The sequence below is a fragment of the Mauremys mutica genome, chromosome 11 (genome assembly GCF_020497125.1).
Source record: "Mauremys mutica isolate MM-2020 ecotype Southern chromosome 11, ASM2049712v1, whole genome shotgun sequence".
Classification (NCBI taxonomy): Eukaryota; Metazoa; Chordata; order Testudines; family Geoemydidae; genus Mauremys; species Mauremys mutica.
The window spans coordinates 74,983,674-75,011,044 of NC_059082.1; the positions used below are offsets into that span (position 1 = coordinate 74,983,674).

A 27,371-nucleotide genomic window follows, 5' to 3' on the forward strand; every position below is an offset into this window, starting at 1 on the left:
CATACACACCCCCACATAACGGTTGTCAGCAAAAGGACCCTCTTGATATCCCCTCACCCTTTTAACTGATGGTGAAAGTGGTTCATCGTTTCATATACTTTAAGGCCAAAAGGGACCATTAAGATCATCTAGTCCAACCAGCTGTATATCACAGGCTGTTAAATTCCACCTAGTTACCTCGTTATTGAGTCCAATAACATTTATTTGACTAAACCATATTTGACTAAAGCAGATGTATAACATAACATGTATTTGACGAAAGCATATTTTCATGGGTCACCAAATGAAATTAATAGGCAGCAGGTTTAAAACAAATAAAGTATTTCTTCACACAACACACAATCAACCTGTGGAACTCCTTTCCAGAGGATGTTGTGAAGGCCAAGACCATAATAGGATTCAAAAAAGAACTAAATAAATTCATGGAGGACAGGTCCATCAATGGCTATTAGCCGGGATGGGCAGGGATGGTGTCCCTAGCCTCTGTTTGCCAGAAGCTGAGGATGGGCAACAGGAGATGGATCACTTGATGATTTACCTGTTCTGTTCATTCCCTCTGGGGCACCTGGCATTGGCCACTGTCGGATACTGGTTGTGACAGGGTGGGTCACAGAAACCCCCTTTGAGACTGTTACCTGATGTGTTGAGAGTACCCCTGCCTGTGCTTTCCCTGCCAGCTTAGGACTTACCTAGTTTTTTTTTTTTAACCCTGTTATAGTCTTGGCCTTCACAACATCCTCTGGCACAGAGTTCCACAGACTGACTGTGTGTTGTGTGAAAAAATACTTCCTTTTGTTGTTTTATACCTGCTGCCTATTAATTTCATTTGGTGACCCTTAGTACTTGTGTTATGAGAAGGAGTAAATAACACTTGCTTGTTTACTTTCTCCACACAAGTCATGATTTTCTAGACCTCTATCATATCCCCCCTTAGTCATCTCTTTTCCAAGCTGAAAAGTCCCTGTCTTATTAATCTCTCCTCATACAGAAGCCGTTCCATGGCCCTAATCATTTTTGTCACCCTTTTCCAATTCCAATACATCTTTTTTGAGATGGGGCACCCACGTCTGCATGCAGTATTCAAGATAACTATTGCACAGGGATGTTTGTGAAGCATAACAGAAGTTAGGTATTTAGGGATCCTCAGTGAAAGGTGCAATATTAAGTCTTAGCATTTCACTCCCAAAACAACACACAATGATGGGTAATGGGGAGAAGAGAAGGGCTGTCATGGAAGCTGACAAACTGTAGAGCTGACAGGGATACAGCCAGGGCAAGGAAAGATACATAATGTGGAAGTGGGGGGAAAACCCAAGATGACCCATTCTGCAGACCACTGAAGGATGGAGATCCAACCCGCACTCCATCTTAAGAGGAAAGAAACACAAAACATTGCACGGGCTTACCAGAAGATGCCGAAGTGTTCATGATGGGAGGGCTGTTGAGGCAAGGTGTTTGTTCTCTCAGTGGAAGATAGCCAGCTCTGTGACTGCTTCAGTGCTCAGCAGTAGCTGATGCATGAAGCACATTAACTTAGTCTCCAGAGGAGTCAGTTTTCTCCCTTATGAGCTGCAGATGAGATGCTTCAGTGACAGCAGTGAGCTGGGGGCGTGAAGGCAGTGCCACACTGGAATGGCAAGAAATATCTAGAGACTAGGACTTGCTTCTTATGGGCATCCATCTGACGTGCTTGTCTGCCAGTGTCAGTTTCCATTGAGGAAAATAGTGCAGTAAAATGGGGTGGCAGCGGTTGGGGATGGAGGAAGAAGAGATCTGAGAATTAAAATAAACTTCTCTCCCCCTTGCACAGAAGGAAGTAAATTTCTCCAGCAGGTTCCCATCACCACAGAAACTCCTTTTTTCTAAGTAAAGAAGCCATGTACCTTGGGGCCAAGAGAAGCAGAAAGATAGGTAGAAGGAAGATCAATACAGAGAAGAGAATAAAGAGTGAGTTAAATGGAAGAGGAAAGCAAGTGAGAAAGGAGATGATGCAAAGAGGGGAAACAATGAGAGGGAGGCTGATTGAGAGACAAGGAGAAGCTGTTAATTATCCAAATAAACATTTTATTGCATCTGCATGTAAATTTTAAGCACTTTAAACACAGGGTGACTGCTAAGTACCTCTCTTTGCGAAGATCAGTTTTATGACTAACATTACGAGCCTTGGCAATGCCAAGACTGCACGACCAGCAGCTGTGCCACGGCTATTAGGTACAGATATGATGATGATATTTGGTCAGTGAGTTTTGAAGTTACCAGCACAGCTCCCAATCTCCCTGGTGAACAAAATCATAACATATGGCATTCAATGTGCTGAAACTGTCAGGCTCATAATTAACTGATCAGAGTACATATGGAGCTCACAGACAGTATAAATCTCTCAATGTAAAAAATGCTGGGGACTATTGAAGGTGTCAGTGTGAGTCTTCCCTGCAAATCTCTCTTCATTAATGTTTCATATGGAGCCAAATGTGTAATAAAATGGCCATTAATGGAGTTGTATTTATGATGATTTCTCTTTTATGCAGCTGGCGTTAACCTTTCAAACCCTACATTTCACACAGGGCTTTTTCGGAATAATCATTACTGCCAGGACAGAAACCCCTAGTCAGAGGATCTCTTGATTTCTCCTATTCACACGGAGGTTAGGTTAGTGGGTGCCGGGCAAGTAAAAATTCATCAAGTTAGTGGCTGTCACTGACGTTGCTGACGTCACAGTGTCAAAATGAAAATCCATTTCTAGTTACAGACACAGCTTGGATTCTGTTTATTTTAGGTATTTATAGAGCTCCAATTGGCATGGTATCTAGGGGCAAAGTCATCCCATCTCAGCTCTTTGTACTCTTCAGAACACACACACATACACATGGCAAGACATGTCATTAACCGCTCAGAACAGACAGACATATTCTGCTGGTTTCTTTGGCCACAATTCCGCATGGCATTCTTCTTTTGCCTGCTTCACATTCAAAGCTTTGGAAAAGCGTATTCTTGAATCTGTGTGTTCAAGACAATAGGACACAGAAAAATACAGAACAAAGTGTGCATTTATGGACTTGTGTCTGCAGGTGTGGGGATGTGTATAAACACAAACAGGTCTTACTTAACACTTTAGCTGTGAAGGTTTGTTTCTACAGTCCTGATCCAATTTGGATTAAAGATGGTGCCCAAATTGCGTTTATCAGTGCATGTGTGCGCTTCACGCTATAAGCCATTTGGGCTACATGGTCTAGATATGTGGAAATTGTGGCTAGTGCAGAATGCCATGGCCCACCTGCTAAGTGGGGTTTTGCGCCAAGAGCTCATTACATCTGGGCCACAATATATACAGTGGCTACTGATCAACTCCTCGCATACTCCTTGGATATGGTGTGTTTTTGATTTATAAAGCCCTAATTGGTTTGGGTTCTGGCTATGACAGATGCTTCTCTGTCCATGCATTATCTCAGCAATTCAGATCATCTCAAACTGACAGCATCCTCTTGGTACAAACAGGGTACCCTCACTGAAAACCAGGGAAACTGCATGCCCCCTTGGTTTGCCAGATGATGTATCTGATGAACTTCAAAGATATTCTTTCAAGATCCACCTGTTCTCCCAGACTTATTCTGGGGGAGAGGAGGTTCTGACGACAGGGCTTAAGGAAGTTGTTTTGGGTGGTATCTGGGGGTTGGGAAAATACTGCAGATCATCTGCAGCATTCTCTTTCTGTGACCGATGGATGTCGGTCAGGCTGGGTATCCTGTTCTCATATTTTATTGCAACTGTGTGATATCAATGTTGTAATGTGCCCAGAACCTGGAAAAAAAATATGTGATTTACATCTGGACATCATATTCTCACCACCACCAATTAATATTTCATAGGGCAAAACCACATGGGAGCACACAAGAGGGAGATAAAGAGAGAGACAGAAAAACTGGATGATCTTGGGGAAGGAAACAACTATCATTCATGTGTGTTTACATGTACACACACCCCTAACTCTTTTGAGTGCTAGTAACTCAGGCTACATCTACACTAATAGCTAGGGGTGTGATTCCCCTGCTCACATACACATAGCGTGAGTATAATTAGCAGTGCAGTTGCGAGAGCACAGGTAGTGGCAGTGCAGGCAGGGCTGAACTGTGCCAAGTACATACTCACCAGTTTCAACAGCTGCATGGCCCCTTAAACTCATGCTAGCACAGGCATGTGTATGTGAACAGGAAAATCACATCCCCAAGTTCAGAGTGTAGACATAGTCTCAGGGTGCATGTTCCGGGAACAGAGCTTCTCACTCAAACTACCAGAACTCAACGCTTCTCTCTCATGCGCTCTCTCTATTTAGCATTGACAGAAGATTGCTACCACCTCCTCTTAAACTCAACTTACACATCCCGCAAAGGAGTATCCAGTCCTCATCTCCTTCATGAGCAAAAAGCAGATAATACTCCAACCTTCCTGCCTCCCTGGCCTTGTTCACTATATCATTATCAACCACCGCTTCATCTTCACTGGATGTCTTCTTTTCTCATCCAGCACTGCTGATACAATCCATGGGGGGAAAAATAATATATATAAGAAAATGCCTGTATAGAAAACCCATTTTTTCTTGTATGATTTCTTTGGAGGAGGCGTGGCTGCTGGTAACAAATCAGGGGGATCATAAAACAGCCTTTTCTCTACAGCGCACAAGCAAAAAGCTGTCAGATAGCTATAGGGCTAACAAAGGAATCGACTTGCTGGGAATGTGTGAATAGATTTAAATAAATGAAAACCTCAGATAAAGAAAAACCCTGGGATAAGACACGACAGGTAGGTGGGGGCATTATTCTTTATATGAGAAAAGAGGACACATTTTTTCTTAAAGGTAAACTACAATGCATAAAGGAAGTTATGCTCGTTGCCTTTATGTGCTGTACAGAGACTGACTCAAACTTTTTCCTCAAAGTGTTTTTCTGCCCTTTTTTTTATTTTTAAACATTAGATTGACTAGGCCATGCACTCTGTTGCTTTTGCAGGCCAAGCACACTTGCACACCCCCAGTGGCTCTTACGTTCTTTTATTTCCCATACAAGTTCCATGTGTGCTGTTGTCCCATCTCCCCTATTTCAGGGACTCTCTGCAACCCCCCACTTCCTCCAGCATGCAAGTGGCTGTGTGTCCCCCTCCCCTTTTCCCATTCCCCCATGTCAGCAGCCTTGTGGGACCCCCATTTCCCTCTTCCTTCACATGCAAGAGGCTCTGTGTGCCCCCCATTTCCCTTTTCCTCACCATGGCAGAACTCCTGTGTGCCCCCCTCCATTCCTCCCTCCCATAATAGGGACTGCGTCTCCTCTGTGTCACCCATGCTAGCACCAGTGGAACTGCACTGGGTTAGTAAATTCCCTAGAGATCTTCATGTAGATGTAGCCATAGGGCTTAACAACTACAACTCAAGGTTCCGCCCTATGTGATGTCACAAACTAAGTCCTCTGAAGATCTTGCAAGGGGTCTCTAATAAAAAGAGGAAAGATAGGTTTCCTGACATACAACAAGAATGAACACACTTTTGTGGGGAAGGGGAGATTCAAACAAAATAAAAACAGTAAAGGGCACTTTTTTTCTTGTGTAGTTTTCCTTTAAGCCACTGAAGTCTTTACAGCCCATCAAAGCTTAAAAGCATAGTTAGGATGTGGTGGCTAACTCCCACCCACCCACACACACACTTCTGGTATAAACCCAGGAAATGTTATTTTAATTGGTCTATATGCTGTTTCACACCTAAATTTCCTGTGGTAATAAATTAAAAAAAATATTGTACCAGTTTAACATGTAACTAAAGCAAAGTTTAAATTACACAAAAATGCTTTAAAAGCAAAGCATGCTTATAACAGAAAATTACACCCTGGTGGGCTATACCAATGGTTTTCAACCTGGGGTCTGTAGACTATCTAATTTCCAAAGGGGTCCTTGCTGCCATTCAACATTTTTTAGAGGTCCGCAAATGAAAAAAGTTTGAGAATCACTGGGCTGTACCATGAAAAGTAAGTTTGCACCCACTGGTTCATACTTTAAGCCTGGTATCAATAGTGGTTCAAATAATTACAACTACTGTAGCCTCAAAAATGTGTTGCAAAATCAAAACAAATAAAAAATACAATGCACATAAAACATATGCTAATATAGAAAAGAAAAACAAAAACAGTGGAATGTTGGCCTGGCTTGACATGAGTAATTGGACATGGGTGAGGCCTCATTTCTTGGGGGATAGGATTAGGGAGGTATATGAATCAGCAGTCTGGAAACAGAATGTCTGTACTAGGTAAGACAGGGAGGAACACCCAGGGAACCATTTACAAAGGACAAAGTAAGTTGGGAATGTAAAAATGAGATAAAGAGTAAGTCATACATGGACAGTGTATGGACCGAGCATGTTGTACAGGGATCATTTCCTACAAAGTAACCAGCCAATCCCAAAACGTGTCAGGCAATGTACAGTAAATGCAATGCATAAATGTATCTAAAGGAAGAAGTTTGCTGTGTAACTTTGGATGTGTGGTATGCCCAGAACCCACCCCCTCAGCTTGAGCCTGGAAAAGGTCTTTAGGGGAACCCCAGCGAGGGGATGGATGCTCCTTCAGGAAATATATATGGCTCCTGACCAACGAGTCAAATCTGCTGCCATGAAGACTACGATAGTGGACAAGCAGCTGATGAAGAGGATCTTTTCTGATATCTCTGTCTCTTTTTGCGTGATTCAGATGGTCTCTGATATGACCAAAAAGACTGTTTTTGATAGGGTTGAAGCCTAGCTGGTCTCTCTCGTGCTGATATATACACTCCTAAAGATCTCAAAATCACTTGAGAATCCTTTAAAAAGAGTGCAGCTCATCAGCCTTAGCACTAAACAATGCACGTGGTTCAAAAGACAGATCCTCTATTGTCATCTGTATTACTTAAGGTATGCCAGGTGACTGTAACTGAGAGGATGAGATTCTGGAACAGAAGTCTTCAGCAAGGCATGAATTCTGCAACTAATTCTGCTGCCATAGAATCACCAAATACATGGTGCCTTCACTTCCTAGGCATCCAAACTCTACATCTCCCTTGACTTTCTCGTAACCTGTCAAGTCTCTAACAGCTCTGCCATTGTCTGCATCTATGTTACCATCTCTTACCATTCCCATTCATGTTCGGATAAATCTCATCTCTGCCCTCCTTTAAGTGCTTTGTGCCTTGTTCTATGCCATCCCTTATACCTGTAATTCCCTCTCTGTAGTATTTCAACTCTTCTCTTACTCTACTCCATTTTCCGCTTTCTGCCCTTATGAAAGCCACTGTACCTAGTTGGCCTTTTATGAGGACCATTGTCTCCTGTTCTGTATCACATCCACTCTCTATCCTAGCTCTCAGTAAAGCACCAGGTAATATATCAGAAGCTGGGAATGGGTGACTGGGAATGGATCATTTGATGATTACCTGCTCTGTTCATTCCGTCTGGGGCACTTGGCATTGGCCACTGTTAGAAGACAACTGGGCTAGATGGACCTTTGGCCTGACCCAGTATGACCGTTCTTATGAATAATGGTAGGGGAGAATACAATTCTATTATGTGTGTATACATACATATGGGTGTTGATTCTGCAAGTTGTGTTTTGAGCCCACGCCCAATCACCTCCACTCTTAAAAACCTTTCATTAAAAAGTTTTTGCAAAAGGCATTTTGCAAACTCTGTCTTTGACTTTGTGGTTTTCTCTGAATGCCAATTAAATAAAGGATTTGTAAATGGTTCCAAAAGGCAACTTAACCATGTGAACTCAGCATGTGAACACAACAGGTGGCTTCATCCCCCTCCAAATGCACAAGCACGCTATATACAGAATCAGAGAAACCGGATGGGAAAGAACACGTACTGTAGCTCTTGACCACAGAGTCTGTGGCCCAGTGCTATATAGATTATGTCTATACTGGGGTTAGAGCACAGTGCCTCCTCATTACCTCTATCTCAGCATTGTGCGCATGCACCTTCTGCACCATTTCTTCTGCTTCACGCATGCGCCGGCTCAACTGGGGCGAGTGCTCCGATGGGGTCAGCTCACTGTCGTATGACTCCAGAATTGCTCTCATTCCATCACGCTCCTGTTGTAAAGAAAGAAACAGACTGGTTAGACTTTCCACTGGATACATGCAGCCTGCATCTTCAAACTGACACATCCAATTAAATTTAACATTTTTTACTATTGCTCTCCAACATGGTGGAGAACATTATTTTGGTCAGAAAGTTCTTCCATTAATCTTTTGTATATGCACATCACACAAACAGAGAGCTATAAAAATCTGTTGCTCTGAGAGTTGGAAATGTACATAAACACATACATCCCTTTTAGATGATAACATGCACACAGTATAACTTTGGCCATTTTACACGTATATACCAAGAACAAATGAAATTAGAGCCCTCAAGTAGAAGATGCTTCTTGGAGACACCTCAATGTGGCTGTTCAGAGAAAACAGCAGTGAGTTATGGGAGCTAAATCAGGGAACCTTATTCTGCCATCAGTGAAGTCGAAGATGAGTGCAGACGTCTTCTAATGAAGAGCCCTTAAATATAAAGCAAGTACTTTATTCTCGCAGCATAGATGTGTTTAGTGTAATCCACCACACCAAACAGGATTTGGATAGGATTACCTGGAGAAAGAGTACTTTACTTTCCAAGTGGAGGGATTAAATTCTCATTTTATGAAGGGTTTCTCAAATGTGGTCATTAAAAATTTAGGTTAATCCACAGCTGAAGAAAAAAAATGAATGGATACTAGAAGGGACCCAGTAGACAGCACTGACCAATGAAAACATTAATTATTTATTTCCATTAGTGCCCACAATGCATGAGGCAAGCAAAGTTGGAAGTGGTCCATACCCCTCCAAGCTTAAAATGGACACAGATATGGAGGTGCTCAATTTTATTTTCACTATTACCATTCCCAGCTAAGAGAATTGTTCTTTCAGTTCATATGTTAGACACACACTTTCTGATAATGAAGGACCTGGGTTCAAATCCCTGCAGTCCCACAGTAGAGATTATGATTGTTTGGGGAAACTGTATGTACAACTTATGAAGTCCGGTTGATATTATGAAGTTACTAAGAAAATTGTTGTACCACTCAATGTCTCTATGTAAATGTAGAATCCAACATGGCTGTCAGGTCCTTTAGAAAGTATCCATCAGACTAGGGACAACTGGAGGGTAGTTAACTAATGACTGCACTCTGACTATACAATGGGTATGCTAAGGAGGTTGGCTAAAATGAGGAGAGCCGGTTTTCTCCAATCCTCAACAGGGGATTGGGCATTTGGAGAGTGGAAAATTCCCAAAGAGATGGGGGTGACAAAGTAGGGGTTTTACGAGGACTCTTAGAAGAGAGACACAGGAAGTTTGAGGCAGGAGAAGGGAAGAGACATGCATGTTTTTGTAGAAGGGGGACTCCGTTTATCTGTGGGACCAAAGAAGGTCTAGGAAGAGAGAGACTCTATGGTTCAGAAATTAAGCCATGAGTTGCAGCAGAAGGATCTTGGACTATCCCAGAGGAACCAGACCCCAGCCCAATAAATGCTTGAATGGTGAGGAAACTGAGGCAGGGAAATGCATGTAGGGTTTGTTTTTGTATAGATCTGTATATTTCTCATTCTACTGAGTAAAGCACAATGATGTTTTAGCCAAAGAAACCAAGGTGGATAATGGATGAAGTGCCGCAGCTGAGTGACAAGCATAGAAAATTAAAGGAGAATAAAAAGGAAGATGTAAGTCTAAGAGCTGAATACAGTAGGCTGAACAGAGAGGTTAAAAAAAGAATGCAAAGAGTGACAGAAACAAATGGATAAGCAAACAATGCAAAGAAGCAGAAGAATATGCACAAAGAAATGTGACACAGAGGTTATACCGCAAGATAAGAGAACAGAGTGGGACATATGAGTTGAAGACGTCAGCAATGAAAGACATGTTCAGGCAAATAATTGAGGACAAACAAGCAACGAATAACCAATGGAAAGAATATGTTAAAGAGCTATACAAAGTGCAGTACACAGTGGGTGCCAATGTCTCCTCTCACTTTGTGGCAAGCAGGACAGCACAAGGTGTTGCACATTGGAATCATCTGAGAGATTGCCAGTGAGGCAGGGAATGTGCCACTGCCTAGTCAGTGGAGGGATTTCTCAGCAGGGACTGCTGGGTTGGGAAGCCAGACTAACATGATCTTAAGAAAATAGGGGGGAAATTTGAATGGGTTGTGCTTGTGAAGAGGAATTGAGAAAACGGGGCTAGGGACAACCTGCTGGGAGCCTGAGAATAGATTTTGTTACAGTATTTGTGTTCAGAAATGAAGTCCAGAGCTAAGCACCAGGAGCGAGTGTTTTCAGTTAGAACTTCTATCTGTTTTGATTTATCAGTAGAATTACTGAATAAAGCTGGCACTGTGGTTTAAATTATACATTCCCTCATAGCTTGTTTGCTTTTCAAATCAGAGACGAGCCTTGACAGGCAAGAACCCATCCGCTCGTCCCCTACTCCTTTAGAGGCAAAGAAGTCATACCGTCAGGGTATGTCTTCACTACCAACGTTAAAGCGCTGCCGCAGCAGCACTTTAACATGGTTGTGTAGTCGCGGCACCAGAGCTAGGAGAAGGAGAAATCTGTAAAAAAAAAACCCACACCTCTATGAGGGGAATAGCTCTCAGCACTGGTGCACTATCCATATTGCCACTTTACAGTGCTGAAACTAGCATCCCTCAGGGGGGTGTTTTCTCACACCCCCGAGTGAGAAAGTTTCAGCACTGTAAAGTGGCAGTGTAGACAAGGCCTCAAAAAGTTGTCCTGATCCCATAGAGACTCTCTGGTCCTTGCTTTGGTAGCTGAGCAATGTAGGAAACTACTAAAACATGTCTGTGGATCTGTTCTGAAGCGTACATCATTCAGCAGTGGATTGGAAGCCAAGTCTTGTATCTTAAGAGCCACTCTTTGTCCATCTCTAAATGTGGATGCTTTCTCAGTGCAGAGATGGATTTGGACCTCTGGGAAAGGATCCAGAGAGTAGATCTCTTTGGTGTTTAAATCTGATGGGGTTCCGTTTGATTTTTCAGTTGAAACAGTGCTACGGCTGTCGGGCAGACCTTGATATAATGGCGAGAGACCACTATTCTGTCCAACTATGGCACTGATGAAGGATGTACAGTGGAAAACAAGGGCTAGAGAAGAGAGGATGAGAGTGTTGCAACCGTATCTTGAGCTGTAAGCATATCCAAAGATCAAATTTGTACATCTCAGTAAATCCTCTGATGTGTTCTAACCCTTGACTCTGGAATAGCCAGGCAAGAAACAGCTTTTTCATCATCCTTTTCCCTTGGGTGAAGGCAGTTTGCCTTGAGAAAAGGTAAGTTTCCAGGCGGGTTGTCCTAAGGAGGAGGACAGCACTGCCTGCACTGCTATTTCTCTATTGTATTTGTGGAGATATTTTACAGATAAAGTGGCTGGTAAAGGTACCCTTCCTCCTGGGCCAGCATAAAAGCAAATTTCCTTTCTTATATCTGTCAGGTCAATAATTCTGTTTCTGTAGCTTATGGCAAGAACTTCCCTCTCTCCGGCAAAGTGTTTGCTTTTAGCCAGGTCTGAGCAAAGCCCAATAATCAGATATTATTTATGTTAAAACCTGTTTTCATTCATTAACTCTGTTCCTCCAGCTCTAGGCTGTTGTCTGGTTCCAAGGTCCCTTCCCAAGGCTGAACCAACCTCAACCTTCTCAGTTGACCTTTCAGTATGTTAAATGTTTTGAACACATGTTTGCAGCCTCTTCAGCAGGCATCTTCCACCTTGCCTTTCACACTTTGAATTTGTACATCCCTCCCTCTCCCCACACACACACACACACACACACACTGTATTTAAGTGTTTGACATTTGGACAGTGAAGCAGGAGACAGTCCCGGTATACAGGCTTGCTGGGTTGAGCTGTTAACATCACACATACTATTGCGGAAATGTAGCCCGTTTCTTCCCCCCCCCCTTTTTGGGGGGGACGGGGGACCACTTTTGTAATTCTGTCATTTATGTAAAATACGCTGATAACTCCTGACTGGATACCTCCCCAGAGAGCGGGCTACAGAAGTAGCATTTCAGCACTGTTAAGCTGGCAAACCGTGGCAGATTTATCTCAATTATTTATAGGGCATTGTGAGAGAAAGTTCACATCACAGAGGTCCTGTCTGGTACTTTTCAACGCACTGAGGAAGCGCTTGCTGCCAGCGGCACTGATGGGAGGTACTTCTGTGAAGAAGCTCACATTGCCAATGTCCATGACAGCAACCTCAGATTACAAATCACAACAGTGGCCAGGTCTGGAGTCATAGGTGGCCAGGTGTGGAGTCCAAGCTGCACAATTGTAAAGCTAAATGATTTTTTAATACTGTTTTGGCATTTTTGTAATAAAATTTGCCCATAACTGCTTCTATACCAACAGATTTCATGCATTTATACATCAGGGTGAACTGGCAACAACATAAAAGTCAGTGCAGAGGATTCCGGAGGAATTTTTGCTCTCAGGTTTATTCCAGAGGACCACGCTTATTTGCTTGACTCTGCTGTATAACCTGAATTCTCAGACTTGACAAAAACCAAAATTCTCCAATGCGATTAAAAGGAGATCAAATACCTTATCACCCATCTAATCTCTATATGCATATCACTCTCTAAACGGGAATTGCATGTTAAACATACCTGACGTTTTGAACTGCCATTCAGACTGCTACTCCCATTTATTTTCTCCATCAGCATCTTTGAGGCAGGCAGTATCTGTTGTCTGATGTTGGTGATGTATGGCTACTATGGGGCCCCCACAGAAAGCTCCATGCTTAGCATATGATAAATCCTGTTTATCACGACGGTGTTCGCTCTCCAGAGAAGAATTAGGGACCCCATTTATTTCTTTTCCCATTTACATAGAAAGACTATCTTCTAACTCTTAACAAGAAGGGAGGCGGCAGCACTTGACAAACACGGTTTTACATGAGCAACCTTTCATTGGAGATGTTTATATTTTGTTCCTGAACAACACACTGAGCACAGAATGGCCTAGCGTTCAACTTGTATCACTTTACATAGGGTGGACTTTCAGAGGCCTTGTAGGGCAGAGTTTCTCAGCCAGAGGTCCGGGGCCCCCTGGGGGCCGTGAACAGGCTTCAGGAGGTCCACCAAGGGGTTGAAGTCGAAGCCTGAGCAATGTAGCTTCATGGGGGCCCCCTGTGTTGTGATGCCCCAGGCAACTGCCTTGTTTGCTACCCCCTAATGCCGGCTCTGGCTTTTATATGCAGAAAAAACAATTATTGTGGCATACATGGGCCAAGGAGCTTTTACAGCTTGTTGAGAGGGGCCTCAGAAAGAAAAAGGTTGAGAACCCCTGTTATAGGGGATATTCTCTGCCAAGACAGTTGGTTTAAAATACCTGACATTCAGAACAATGTGGTCCATTCCAAAAGCAAAAAATTAAATAAATACATAAATAAATTGCACTTCAGGGTATTTTTGCGAGCCCCAACTGCCTTCGACCAAGGTAAATCACCTCAATCCTACTATTTCATAACAAAATTCTAATAAGTGTTCAACGGACCACCCACCTTACCTCAGCACTAAAGAAAGAAGCTGAGATGATCCTAATTTGGGTGGCATGTACTCCAGCCTTATCCTGGGCTCACTGCCTCTTAGTCAAGAGAAGCCATACCTTCCCCGAGAACCATGTGTTGTGGTTTTGTTTTTTAACTCTGTAGCAGGAAAAATTGTAGAGTGTCTCTGAATGCTTAGATTAAGAAAATCCACTCACTAAAATATCTTATGGGCTGTTTACTTCTCCCTAAGGAAGACTGGGTTTCTCAGATCAAAGATGATGAGAGGGGGACCCCGTCACCTCTAAGCCACTGGTTCATGTCTAGCCTGGTTGAGAATCACCAAAAGCAGTCATCAAGCCATTGTTGGATAGAATGAAACAAGCTTGTGCTGCTAGTCCAGTTCTGAGGGGACAGGTCCACATCACAAAACCCATCATCAGAACTGACATTTCTGGGATCACCAGCAGGTGGTACACAGGGATTTTGGGTCACCAGCAGGTGGTACACGGGGACTGCCCTTTGATTAGATAATTTTGTTCTACAGACATTCCCATCCTAACCGTATCACTGCCAACAGCTCAGCTATGTCCTACAACAGAGCATTTCCAATCAACCTGTTGGCTCTGCTCTAGTCCTGGTTGGCTCACTCTCCTGCTTCTCCAGCTCACTCCTTTCCATGTGTTCAAGGAATAGTTGGATAATAAAACCTAGTTTCCAGTTTTGCTGAGAGGGATTGCTGGTCATCTCAGTTGAGAAGCCAGGAACTGTAGTGACAAAGAGTGATTAACCGCCATACAGCCAGAAGTGTTTGCTCTCTGATTTATTTCAGTGGACTGTACTCATTTTGCTCTCTAACCTGATTTCCCTGACCTGATGAGCATGCGGTGAAACGTGCACTAGCTTTCCCATGCTGTTGGGGTAATAATGTAATGACCCCTGTCACATGTCTAGCTGACTCCCCCTACTGGACATACACCAGCCTGCTGGGAAGTGATCCAAATGCTGTATTTTCATGTATTTTAAGCTTCTGGAGTCTGAACAGAATCCAGGCATTCTGACTGGCTTAGGGTCTCTCTTGGCACATTTTGGGGTGCAAATCCTCTTTCTAGCACCCCTTCCTGAGAGCTGAGATCTCACTGTCCAACTGCCCAGCCTCTGGGACCAGTGCTGACATCTCCCCCTGCCACCAAATTGCCCTCTAGCTTAAACACGCTCTTTCCCAGTACTCCAGCTGTGAGGGCACTATGGATTTACAGTTTTCTTCGTCAGGTGCATGTGATAAATGTAACACATAACACGTACACAGACTTTGCACAGGATTCTAAAACATCATATTCTTCTTTGATTCCTATCTCTCAGCTCAGCAGTGACAAAGTGGCCGAAATAAGTCTGTTCTACCACTTTTTGCCTTATGCTAGCTTCACAGCTTCATTCATCTTTAAACCTTTTTGTTCAATGTTATTCTTCACCAGGTCTATCCAATGCATTCTCAGTCTTCCTCTATTTCTAGTTCCTCGCACTCTGATGTGAATCACCAGGTACGGTATCCTTTCCTGGTCCATTCTCGACATCTGTGAAAACCATCACAGTCATCTTTCTTGAATCTTCTATAACAGCATCATTTTTTGCCCTAGCCATTTTCTTATCACTTCATTTTCTTCTCCAGTCTTGAAACTTAGTATGCCCCTCAGCCAGTTCATTTCTGCAATCAATATCTTTCGTTTACTAGATTTCCTCAGACTCCAACATTCTGACTCATACAGCAGTGTCACCATAACAATTGTTTCATATACGCTGATTTTCATTTTGATCAAAATGTCTTTAACATCCCAGATCTTGCAAAGTTTTCTGAATACAGCAGTGGCTAATCTATTCTGTTTACCTCATCTATACAATTCCTATTCTTCAATATTCATCCTCCAAGGTACACACATTTTTCCACTTCTTCTAATTCTTTGTCTCCAACTTTGATCTTTACCTCTTCCTATTGCCAGAATTTTGTCTCCTCCGTACTGCTCTTCAATCCAAATCTTCCGCTTCCCGGTCTACCTTGTCAGCTATTCTGTGTAAATCCTCCTTCATCAGTGCTATGCTTCAAATCTATAATCTAAGGTTATTTGCTAGCCTCTCACATAACATGACTCCTCCCATTTCATCTCCCAGTGCTATAACCACTACTACTTCCAGTACAAAGTTGTACAAATCTGGTGATAACATGTATTGACTCACTCTTGCGGTTTTCCTGAACCATTCCACCAGCTTCTTGTCTACTCTCATTGTACTCATGGACTTCTTGTAAATGTTTTCTATCGGCTTGATCTATTTCTTGGGGATGCCATATATTGTCAAAATTTGCCATAATCCCATCTGCCAAATGCTATCAAAAGTCTGTTTGAAGCCTATAAAGTTGTAGCAGGTTCTGGTACATTCCATGTACTTTTCTGATATCTGTCTGATCACAAATAGCTCATTTGTTCTACTTCATCGTGGTCTGAAATTGGCCTGTTTCCTGCAACTGCTGCTTCCATGTATCTCTTAATTCTCTTCTGCAACATCTTGGTGAATAAGCTTGAAAGAGGAGATTTGTGAGATCAGCAGGAGGAGAGGAAATGATTAATTATAAGAGATTCACCCAAGAGACTCTTGCCCTGTCATTGCTGTATGCAGAGTAACCGGGAGGGAAAGCTGAGTTGTAATCCCAGACATGAACTGGACTCAATCCCTTGGAAACCAGTTACATTCACCTAAGGAATCGCATCTTCACAGAATACTCTCTTCAGGATCAACTTTCTCTCCATGCTCCTCCCATTTAATTATTTCCTTACATGAATCCATAACTTGGCTGCCAGGAAGAATGGCTTCAAGATAAGGAAGGTCACTTTCCACTAGAGTGTAGGCACCAGAGAGTAGTGATCTAGGAGCTACAATACTATCAGCAGGTCCTGCTGCCTCCTACAGGTGGATTCTAGGGAGAGAGACGCTGCTAACATATAAAATACATAGCTAGTCTTCTCTATTAAGAAATCTCATACCACTGATATAGTAACATTGAGTGTCTAGAGTGCCCAACCATGTCTCCAAGGAACACAAACATAGAAGCGAGAGGGGACTCCTGGGTTGAACAGGAGAGGCAGCTAAGGAAAGAGTAAAACATAGCTTACAAAAATGTTTTTAAAAAGCAATTTGACCCACTCATTTTTGGAGTGTTCCTCTACTCCTGTTGGTGCTTATTAACTCCTCCCCAAACACACATACAGAATCCACCACTGACTTTCTAATTAGTTGTAGAGGAAAAAAAATCAATAAGATAGAAATTAAAGTTACAAATCTAACTGGAGTCAGTCACATACCTAGGGAAAATTTGTTCCTGGGGTAAAGTTTATCTAGTGTCATAATTTTATTGAAATCCTATATCTTCCTATTGACTTTTATAGTTTCAAGCTGGATGCCAGAGCTATCATTATTACAGTTTCAGTGTTGCTCACAGGGCCGAGGGGTTTTTTTCCCTTTATAAACAAGCTGTAATTGTCTGCTTTATTGATCAATAAATCTCTCAACTGCCTCACTTCACCAAGGTTCTTTTCTGTTTAGACTTCTCAACCATTCTCTAAGAGAAAATATCGCGGGGGGGGGCAGCGGGGGGAGGGAGAGGGAGGCTTGGGGGTTGTTTTGTTTTGTGTTTTTTTTTTTTAAAGAAGAGATTGTTTTGTTGTTAGCAATAAAAGAGCAGGAATTGTACTGGTCTGCTTTGATAATGGCTTTTTAATGACAGATTCTAGTCACAGTAAAATCCGCTTTATTTCCACATGAGTTAACTTCAAATATTAATCCAAAAGCAAACACACAGTTCGCTTGCTCTATCGCTTCTGTGCGGATTGGAGCGCAAAGAGTTGCTTTGGAAAGTAGAATTGTAATGATATTTTCTACTCGGTGCCTTTTTGATGGTATGGAAGCGTTCCCATTCCTAGTGTTAAACTTGCCTTTTGCTTAATTAACAGCGATTTAAAGAGAATGTTAATAGACTTTTTCATTATGAGGAAATCAACTGAAGTTCTTTCCTTCCCCTCCCCCCACCCCCTTTCAGACTCCTAAGTCCAATTAATGGAAACAAGAGGAAATTTCAAAACAAGAAGCAAGGCCTCAACAGTCACCATTCACAATCGGGCTTAATACAGGCAAATCTCCCTGGCCCAGACAAAACAGACACCACGGAAGTAATGTGGGTAGAATGTCAAGTGAACCAAATCCTTTTCAACATATTTGATGGATATATATTTCTGTACAGGGATGGCTTCATATATGACATACTTTCCAGAGAACTGGGGTTTAGCTTAAATCTTTAGGTCAGATGCTTTCTAACATAAATGTGAAGAAGTAATGGTACAACAATAAGCAAATTTTGGCTCATCAATTCATCAGGAGTAGATGATATGATAGAGTGGGATACATCTGTATCAAATTAGTAACTCTATTTTGTATTGAGTTAAACACATCTCTGCATTGGCCTGAAGGCAGCCAGGCAGTACTGCATTCCAGACAGCTGCCCTGCCCAGCAAAGATGGACTATCACTGAAAAGTCATCAGGAATGCAATCGGGGCCCACCAATTTTGATGGCCTCTCAACTGCTGGTTGGCCAACCCCTATGGAACAATGTTTCTTCTACACAGGGGCCCACAGAGAGGAAAGCATGACAAGGAAGGGAGGCCCTGGAGCTTCTCAGTGGTGCATCCCAGGAATTTTGTTATTTCAAAGATCTGTAACTCTCAAGTGTTTTAAGAGTAAAAACATTATGACTGACAAACTCCTTTTCTAAGCCTGTATTCCTTGTTTTCCTACCACATTGTCTCCAGACTGTCCATAAACTAGGGAGCATGTGCAAGAAACTGGGGGGCTTTGAAGATCTCAGACACTGGTTTACTGGTTGTGGCAGCTGGATGGAGGCATCCCAAGTCCGAAGGAAGGGTGACAGATCTGAGCCTGGGAATGTGCCCTTGAGTTCCACAGCTAGAAACAGTGATAAGACTATCTTGATCCAGCTGGCTTGGGTCCTCTCACAACAGCCTGGTGACCTATATAGCGACTGACTGGGACAGATTGTAATAGGTGCCCTTTGACTACCGCAGTATGTGCATATGCAGGACAATTTGAGTTACCATGCAAAATAGAATATTTAATATAAATACATGGCAAATTTCATTCTGAAGTATATAAAAATATGCTGCTAAATGTGTGTTCCCAGGGAAATCTAATAACCCGCTCTTCTGGAAAAAGATCCTGCATAAAAGAACAAGTAAAACTCCTCCTGGGGGAAGTGGGAGGAGACAACAATTAACTTGCAAAACGACCAACTACTGGCCCAGCAGGCAACATAAGATGGGAAGGAAATGAATGGCTTCTCCTAGGCTGGGGTTCTCAAACCTTTTTGTAGGTCAGACTGCATGTTAATAGAAAGATCATCTCACAGACTACTACCTCCCCATCTGCATCCCATTTGCGGTCACAGAGCATCCCCGTGGCAACCATATCAATTGCTTACAAGTTATATTATAAAAGAGTTTAATCTAGTAATCCTTCTATTTAGTGGTTAGGTCAGTTGGGGGGAAATAATTTAACACACTGGCCAAAATTTTTGAACTTTTGTGACAAATTAATGAATTTTAGGAAAATAAGTCTAGTGAAGAAGAGGCCTAAAAGTCTCAACACCTTTTCCCTGTTAGCAGGGACAGCTTCAGACTCCTATGATGTACCACCCTGGTTTTCCAAAGATTGCCAAAGTTATAGAGAATAAATGGAATTCACAAGCTGCTGTTTTTGCAGTAAAAAGGAGCATAAAACCCACCTTTTATTTTGGTTTGACAGACAGACATCTTTGAGATGCTATTCTAGTATAATCTATTCGATACAGGTTCTTGTTCTGCAATTAGCATTGTAGTATCTGAGCACCTTCCAGAAGTACATTAAGTTGGTGTTAACAAAACACAAAGTTTTAAGTAACCAGTCCAACTAAAAATCCTTTCCCTTCTCAGCTTTCACTCTCTTGTGATGTCATAATTTCACTACAGCATCTTGCAGGGTGGACAAACAAACAAAAATAAAATCGAGAAAAGCCTTTCAAACCTTCCTTAACCATAAAAGCAACAACTACAAAAAAGGCACAAGCCTCTCCTCTCCCTCACCCTTCTCTACCTCTTTTGCTGGTCATCTTTCCAAAGGTTTCTAGTCACAAACCACCAAATAATTTCCTCATCAGACACCTCTCAATAGTTCTCTCTGAGGCTGACAATTTTCACACTACTTTGTAAATTAGAACTAAAGGCAGACACATATGTATATACATATCAATGACTCTCTAGATGAGACCTCAATTAAAACAGTATTTTTTTAAAAAGCCAGACTAACTCCATAAAAATAAAAATATCAAGCAGCTCTCGCTACCCTTGAACTGACACCAAGCAGCTTAGAGGGCTTAATTTTTTCTAGATTACTCTTGCTTCCCATATATGTCCTTCCACACATATACTCTTTGCTTGCATTTTTAGTCCTGGAAGAATGAAGTCTTATTCTCAGGGGCTGAGGCTATGGTATAACCTGACATGGAAACTCTGAAATATACGGTCTCATTCAACTCAATCAATGCTTCTCTCAGAATCAAATGAACATGTGCTTTACCATCCCATGTCCACCTCAGCCATTTGTAACTTGGATGGGAAAGACAGGTGACAAGACAAGCAGATGGGTTCTTCAACAGTTCAGTCTCCTCATGATAGCCTTTCCCACAAGTTATATATCCCACCACCAAGTTCTCCTCCCACCCCACAATTGACATTCTTGCTTCTCTCTGACCCTGTGCCATTTCTGCCTATCTCCCAATGAAGCAGTTTTCTAGCTAAGGAATATACCATATAGTTATTAAGGAAGGATTAACACCAGCTTCCCAGCCTAGGGACTCATGCCAAGCATGAGTCACAAACCCAATATCTCGACATGGGATCAATCCAGTCTGGGACCACTAATGATAGATGAAGCTCGTAATGCCACTTATTCTTTCAGCTGCCCAACACTTCCCAATATAAGACCATGTTTTCAGCTGCTTATAGCTTTACCAAGCTAACAGTTTGGGTGGAAATTTTCCAAGCTAGGTGTCTGTCTCAGGCTGTGTTTTTCAAAAAAACTGGTTCTGCAATTTCCAAGAATGAGAAGAGAGAAAATATGTTTTGCCCACATTTAAAAATAAATACATCTTACAACATTTGGCAGGAGGGTTGCCTGGGTGTGAGGGATGTGTCTTTTTCCATCCCCATGAAAAAACACCCATAGTTAGACAAGTTATAAGCCCACTGAAAAATCTCTTTCCCCACCTGCTCAGTAAAAACTTGTCAGAGTTTGGCAACAAAATTCTCCAATGCTTCCATCTGCATTGAGCATGCTCTAAGCCTAGGGCTGCAAGGGCTCAGCAGGACTTTCCCTGCAACTGCTCCTCCACATTGCCGGGAGCCACAGTAGCACCCAGCACAGGAACTGTGAGTAGAGAGACTGTCTCCTGTGCTCTCTATGCTACTTTGGCTGGCACCCAGGCAGTGTGGACAAAGAAATGAAGAGGGCACAAAGAACTTGGCTGGTGGGACAGGAAAAGGGAGAGACTAGGACTGGGGTGGGGGTACTGAGATCAGATCCGGAACCTGAGTGGGAGACAAGAGCCCAGCTAGGCAAGGAGCCTGGAAAAAGAAGCCTATGCGGGAGACTGGGACTCGGACAGGGAGCGAGAGTAGCACTGGCTGAGCAAGGAGACTGGGTCTGGAGCCATGACTCCAAGGGGTGGTGATTTGAACTGTGAGCTTGGGCTAGGACTCTGCATACAACCTTATTTTTGGCATTTCCTGGCTTTTCCTAACTTTTGGGTGCTTGCCTCTGCAATTCTAATGTTCCTTTCTGTTTATAATTTTATTTAAATACATGGATTATCCACTGATGTGTGTGTCATAACCATGACTGTTCAGGCAACTGTCATTCTACTCCTCTTCCCTGCTCTGCTCCCACGGACTCCTCATCACTGCAGGAACATCTCTACCTTACACTCCCAGCAGCTGACCAGGGTGAGTAAACCCATTGCATCTGTTTTATTCTCTTTCTTTAACAAATCCTCTATCATTGACTGTCACCCAGAGAAGTTCTACATAGTCTCTGAAAGCCTTACATTGCTCATTGCACATATAGATGCCACACGGCAAGCAGTCATACAATTTATATTCTGTACAGTAAACAATACCATCTGATCAAATCACCTATGCTGTCTCTCTCTTTTGGCTTCTTTTCATATCACAGGCATTTTAACATGACTAGATGTGCTTTCTAGTCCCCACATTTATAAAATAACTTTATTGTGTTTTTGTTCATTTAATTTCTACCTCTATTAGTCAATCATCTCCATCCATCCATGCGACTCTATTCCCACTCAGACCTAACTCCTCTCTAATATGAACTCACTGATTCTGTCTTGGTTTACGGCTGGCGCCTCAGCTCAAGATGAGCTCTTCCTACCATATTTCCTATTCACATCTGTTCGAGACCAGCCAATCAAGTCCTCCACAACTAATCTGGCCATGTCAGTATAGTCTCGTGTGTTCACATCCCTTGATCAGTCACCTTGGACTAAAATCACTCTCTTAGGCTATGGCTACTCCACCTCCCTGTGGGGAATAACGGACAGCGCTGGGAGCCGCGCGCTGGGGCTTTGACTACACTGGCGATTTGCAGCGCTGGAGAGGAGTTTTTTCACACCCTGCTGCAGCGCTGCAAATTTGCAAGTGTAGCCATACCCTTATACTCTGAAACAGTTACCAGTCACTATTCTCACAGTTTATATGACAAAGTAACTATTCTAAAGGAAATTTAAAGAATACTTCACCCATAACTTCTCACTGGATTCCCATTACAGCAAAGAGGAATCACATAGGAAAATATTACCTGCCTAGGCACAAAATCTACTCATTCATATTCATGGAAAGCATGAGGAAAAGTAATATTTTATTTCTGCATTCAAAAAATATCTTAGTCCACACAAGTATATTTTTGCAAGGCTGCATTAAATTCTGTTCCTCTAGCTGCTTCTAAAGGGTGAACTCACACTTACATATTCCCTCTTTTCCTGGTTTTTACTCTTGCCTAGCAAGTAACCTCCCCCTAAGATGGCCTCTAAATCTCTCCTGCAACAACCAAATTAATATAGTTTTAACTAGCTAAGAACCATTAACCAATCTTCTATGGCAGAAGATCAAGAAAATGAACTGAGCTGTATTCTGAGCAGGTGCTATCATAAAAAGTGGATGGGGGCAGACATGAGCTAACTGTATTGGCACTAGAGAAGAAGAGAATTCCAACACTCCTTCATGGTAACATTCTGTGAAATGCTTCCATTCCCACATAGGGCCAGTTAGAGAGGCAGAACTGCATGGTCTCAATGAATGGATGAGAGAATGTTGTGGGGAGGAAGGCTTTACATTTATTAGCAACTGGGGAACCTTTGGGAGAAGGAGAAGCCTATACAGGAAAGAGAGGTTCCACCTAAACCAAAGTGGAACCAGACTGCTGGCATGTAAAATTAAAAAAGCCACAGAGGAATTTATAAACTACAGGCTGACAGAAAACTGACAGGTGCAGGGGAGTACAAGGTTCAGACAGAGACATTCCACAGGGGAGGATCTATTAACAGGGATTCTCTATATCCTAGTAAAGAGGAGATAAAGCACAGGCATGAAATGAAGAGAAACAGTAAAATGAAAAAGAGTCCCACTCAATTACATCACATGAAGTCAGACAACTAAAGAGTGACACATTTTATAAGTGCTTTTATACAAATGCTGAAAGTCTAAATACTTCCATGGGTGAACTTGAGTGCCTGGTATTAAATGAGGATATTGATATAATAGGAATCACAGAATCTTGGTGGAATGATAACAATCAATGGGACATGGTAATACCAAGGTGCAGTATATATATAAGAATGACAGAGGAGGTCATGTTGGTGGGGGAATGGCACTATATATGAACAAAATCAGAGAGTCAAATACAGCAAAAATTGTAAATTAATCACACGGTACCACAGAATCTCTATCAATAGAAATTCCATGCTTGAATAATAAGAGTATAGCAGTAGGAATATACTCCTGACCACCTCACCAGGATGGTGATGGTGACTGTGAAATCCTCGGGGAGATTAGAGATGCTATAAAAACAGAAAACTCAATAATAATAATTATAATAAAGGATTTCAACTATTCCCCATAATGACTGGGTACATGTCACCTCAGGATGGGATGCAGAGATAAAGTTTCTAGACACCATTAATGACAGCTTCTTGGAGTAGCTAGTCGTTGGAACCCACAAGGGGAGAGGTAATTCTTGATTTGGTCCTAAGTAGGGCACAGGATCTGGTCCAACAGGTGAATATAGTTGAACTGCTCAGTAACAGCACACATCATACATTTAAATTTAACATCCGGGGTTGGGGTATACCAAAGAAGCTGATCACAGTAGCATTTAACTTCAGAAATGGGAACTACACAAAGAAGGAAGCTAGTTAAATGGAAATGAAAAGGAACAATCACAAGACACAAATGCCTGCAAGCTGCATGGAAACTATTTAAAAACACCATAAATAGAGGCTCAAATGAAATGTATACCCCAAATTAAAAAAATTAGTAAGAGAACCAAAAATATGCCACCCTGGCTAAACAACAGAGTAAAAGAGGTGGTTAGAGGCAAAAAGGCATCCTTTAAAAATTGGAAGTCAAATCCTAATGAGGAAAACAGAAAGGAGCATAAACTCTGGCAAATCAAGTGTGAAAGTGTAATTAGGCAGGCCAAAAAAGAGTTTGAAGAGTAACTAGCAAAACACACAAAAACTAAGAGCAAAAGCATCAAAAGCAGGCAGCCAGCAAAACAATCAGTGTGGCCACTGGATGATAGAGGTGCTAAAGAAGCACTCAAGGAATACAAGGCCATCGTGGAGAAGCTAAATGAATTCTTTACATCAGTCTTCACTGTAGAGGATGCGAGGGAGCCATTCTTTTTAGGTGACAAATCTGAAAAAGTGTTGCTGGAGTACTGGGGTCAACTCGAGTGCGCTCTGCTGTTGATTTAGCGGGTCTTCACTAGACTCATTAAATCGACCCCTTCTGAATCGATCGTCCCGGTAGCAAAGACCAGCCCTGAGATGACAAAGGGAGATAAGACCAAATCACTTTGGGAGACTTTATGACCACATCAAAGCTCCCTTCAACCACCTCAAAGCAAAGTCTTTCTATTTCACAGGTCTCCATTATTTTTTAGACTCTGGATCTGACTTCCCACCCCAATACACATGAACTCAACACGTTTGAAACCACTAGCATACCAAAAGAAGGCGTAACTTTGGCATTAATGGTGTCTAGAAACCATACAGTGGAAGAGATTTTTTGCCACCATCACCATACAGTGGAAGAGATTACTAGTGCATTAGAACTTTCTATACAACTGATGAAGTACACAAGAAAAGGAATGCATAAAAAGCAGCAGAGAGTTCTAAATGCTTTCAGCTTTGGTCTCTGTATGCATATCACACTATGCAAGACATGACAAACTCAACCAGTACCATATGGAAGCACTGGGACAGCCTGCCAATGGCAAAACATCTGTTTCAAAGCCACATGTGAGCAAGAAAGTGTTTTCAATGATTTGTTAAGCCTTTTAGTGTTATTTTCTGAATATGATGAGTTACTGAAAAATAGTTTATAATTAGCACCCACTTAAACCGAGATATACATTAGACAGTAGCCATTATTGAACCCTAGGAAGTTGCAAGTACCAAAAGTGCATATGCGTATTTCTTTGGAATCATACAATTTCTGAAGATATGCTGGGCTTGCTCTCCTTGCATACCGTCTCCAGTGGCATTTCCGAAACATACTGCGAAAGTTACTGGCAAGTTCAAGACTGAATATAAATGAGACAAGACACACAAAGGTAGGTATCAGACTAACTGGTCTTTCATTGACCACACATTTGGAGCTCTGACAGTTACATTTAGAGAAATATCGATCCTACCCATCTCAGACTCACCGGAATGGACAGGCTAGCTCATAGGATTTGTCATCTGGATTTAAGATAGCAGGAATCCAAGGAGATACTTTGGAGGGAGGAAGGGGAGGACTCCTGTGACTGTAGATGATATTCCTATCAGTCTATTCTGCATCTGTTAATGCCAGTGCCCTAGAACAAATTCACATAACTTTATAGAGAAATGGGGGTGTGGGAAGAGAACCTACTAAAGCCAGAAAAAGGTTCTCCCTCTCAAGCTTGCAACACAATATTGGGCAGGTGCCAACACTGGATCCGTAGATCTGGTAGCAACCCCAGAAATGGGCTGAATCCCATTCTAGAAGTTATTAAAATTAGTCTCCCACAGTGCACACACACCAAACTTCAGAAATAGCCTACTCAGCAATTTAATACCAATGCAGTGCTCTCTCACAAATTAAGCAAGTCTTATTCCTATTCTATACAAAGGAATTACCATTTCCCCTTTAAAAGATATTCAACAGAACTCCACAGGAATAGCCCCAATCACTTTAACTTATCATATTTCTGAAATGTTTGGAACATTTATTGTAGAATGGTGTATCTTTTTTTAAATGAAGGTTGACCCTCCTTCTGAAGGGCTGTTTCCATGCAGTATTGGACAACTGTTTGCCCAATCCTTACTGTCTCACTAGCACCATAGCTGAAATGTCTGTCAGTCACTTGGGCACACAGTATTTGGGTATATTATGCATATCAAATCTCCCCAGACATAAAAGTAATTATCTGGGTGGGGAAGGACCAGGTTTAAACACAAGTTTTTGGCAGAACTACAACAGTAGCAGCTCAAAAGGTAACTCATGTCTCCCCTACCCACTGCAGTATGACCAAGTTTCTATTAGCAAAAACAATGAGGAGTCCTTGTGGCACCTTAGAGACTAACAAATTTATGTGGGCATAAGCTTTTGTGAGCTAAAACCCCCTTCCCAAATAAATGTGTTAGTCTCTAAGGTGCCACAAGGACTCCCTCTTGTTTTTGCTGATACAGACTAACACAACTACCACTCTGAAACAAGTTTCTATTGCCTCCTCTTCCCCTACCAATATGAAGAGTTCAACTTCTGCCTTGGTTTCTGTTCCTCAAGGACAATGTCATTTTCAGACATTTCTCTGCTAGATTGCTGGTCTTTCTTTCTCAAAGCAAGGAGGTCTCTTCAGTTCTGTGGTCACACTACCTTGTAGGAAGATATTAGGAGATGGTACAATGGTGCTGTATTTTCTCATTTTATTGGTGAAGCCCCATTTCCATGCCTGAAATGGCTGGGTGGATTACACAGAAGTGCTACCCGTTTCTTAATAGGCATGTTCGTGCAATTTCTACCTTCTAGTAAAATGTTCGCAAAATTTACAGGTAGAAGAAGGAACAGATTTCTTAATACACTTCCACTTGAATTTCATACTGATCTCTCCTTGCAAATTACAGCCCATTTATTTTAATTGTATGATTTACTCCTCTTCCAAACTAGGAGTCAAACAGGAGCTACCCACACTATCACCTTTGGGTGGCTTGTACTCCACATTAGATGGTCAGCAATTTATTAGTTTGGCTCCAGGAACCAAGAAAAGTCATTACAGCATCTCAAAAACAGTCATCCAGCCCAATGAACAAGAGGTGTCAGGAATGAATGGAAAGGGGAGTAATAACAT

The 27,371-nt window shown here is 42.1% G+C and overlaps 1 protein-coding gene across 12 annotated transcripts in view; it reads right to left on the reverse strand.

The window, feature by feature from the left end:
- The window catches only part of MAD1L1 (mitotic arrest deficient 1 like 1), a 505,376-nt gene that overhangs the window by 261,403 nt on the left and 216,602 nt on the right, over window positions 1–27,371 (reverse strand). For 8 of the 12 annotated variants that reach the window (XM_044980781.1, XM_044980779.1, XM_044980777.1 and 5 more), the window contains one exon: window positions 7,963–8,103. In XM_044980781.1, coding sequence (XP_044836716.1) covers window positions 7,963–8,103 — 141 coding nt within the window. Of the gene's footprint in view, window positions 1–5,256; window positions 5,310–7,962; window positions 8,104–10,923; window positions 11,293–12,725; window positions 13,518–16,959; window positions 17,140–27,371 lie in introns of those variants that run through there. The other 4 variants (XM_044980787.1, XM_044980785.1, XM_044980788.1 and 1 more) reach the window with 4 other exon arrangements.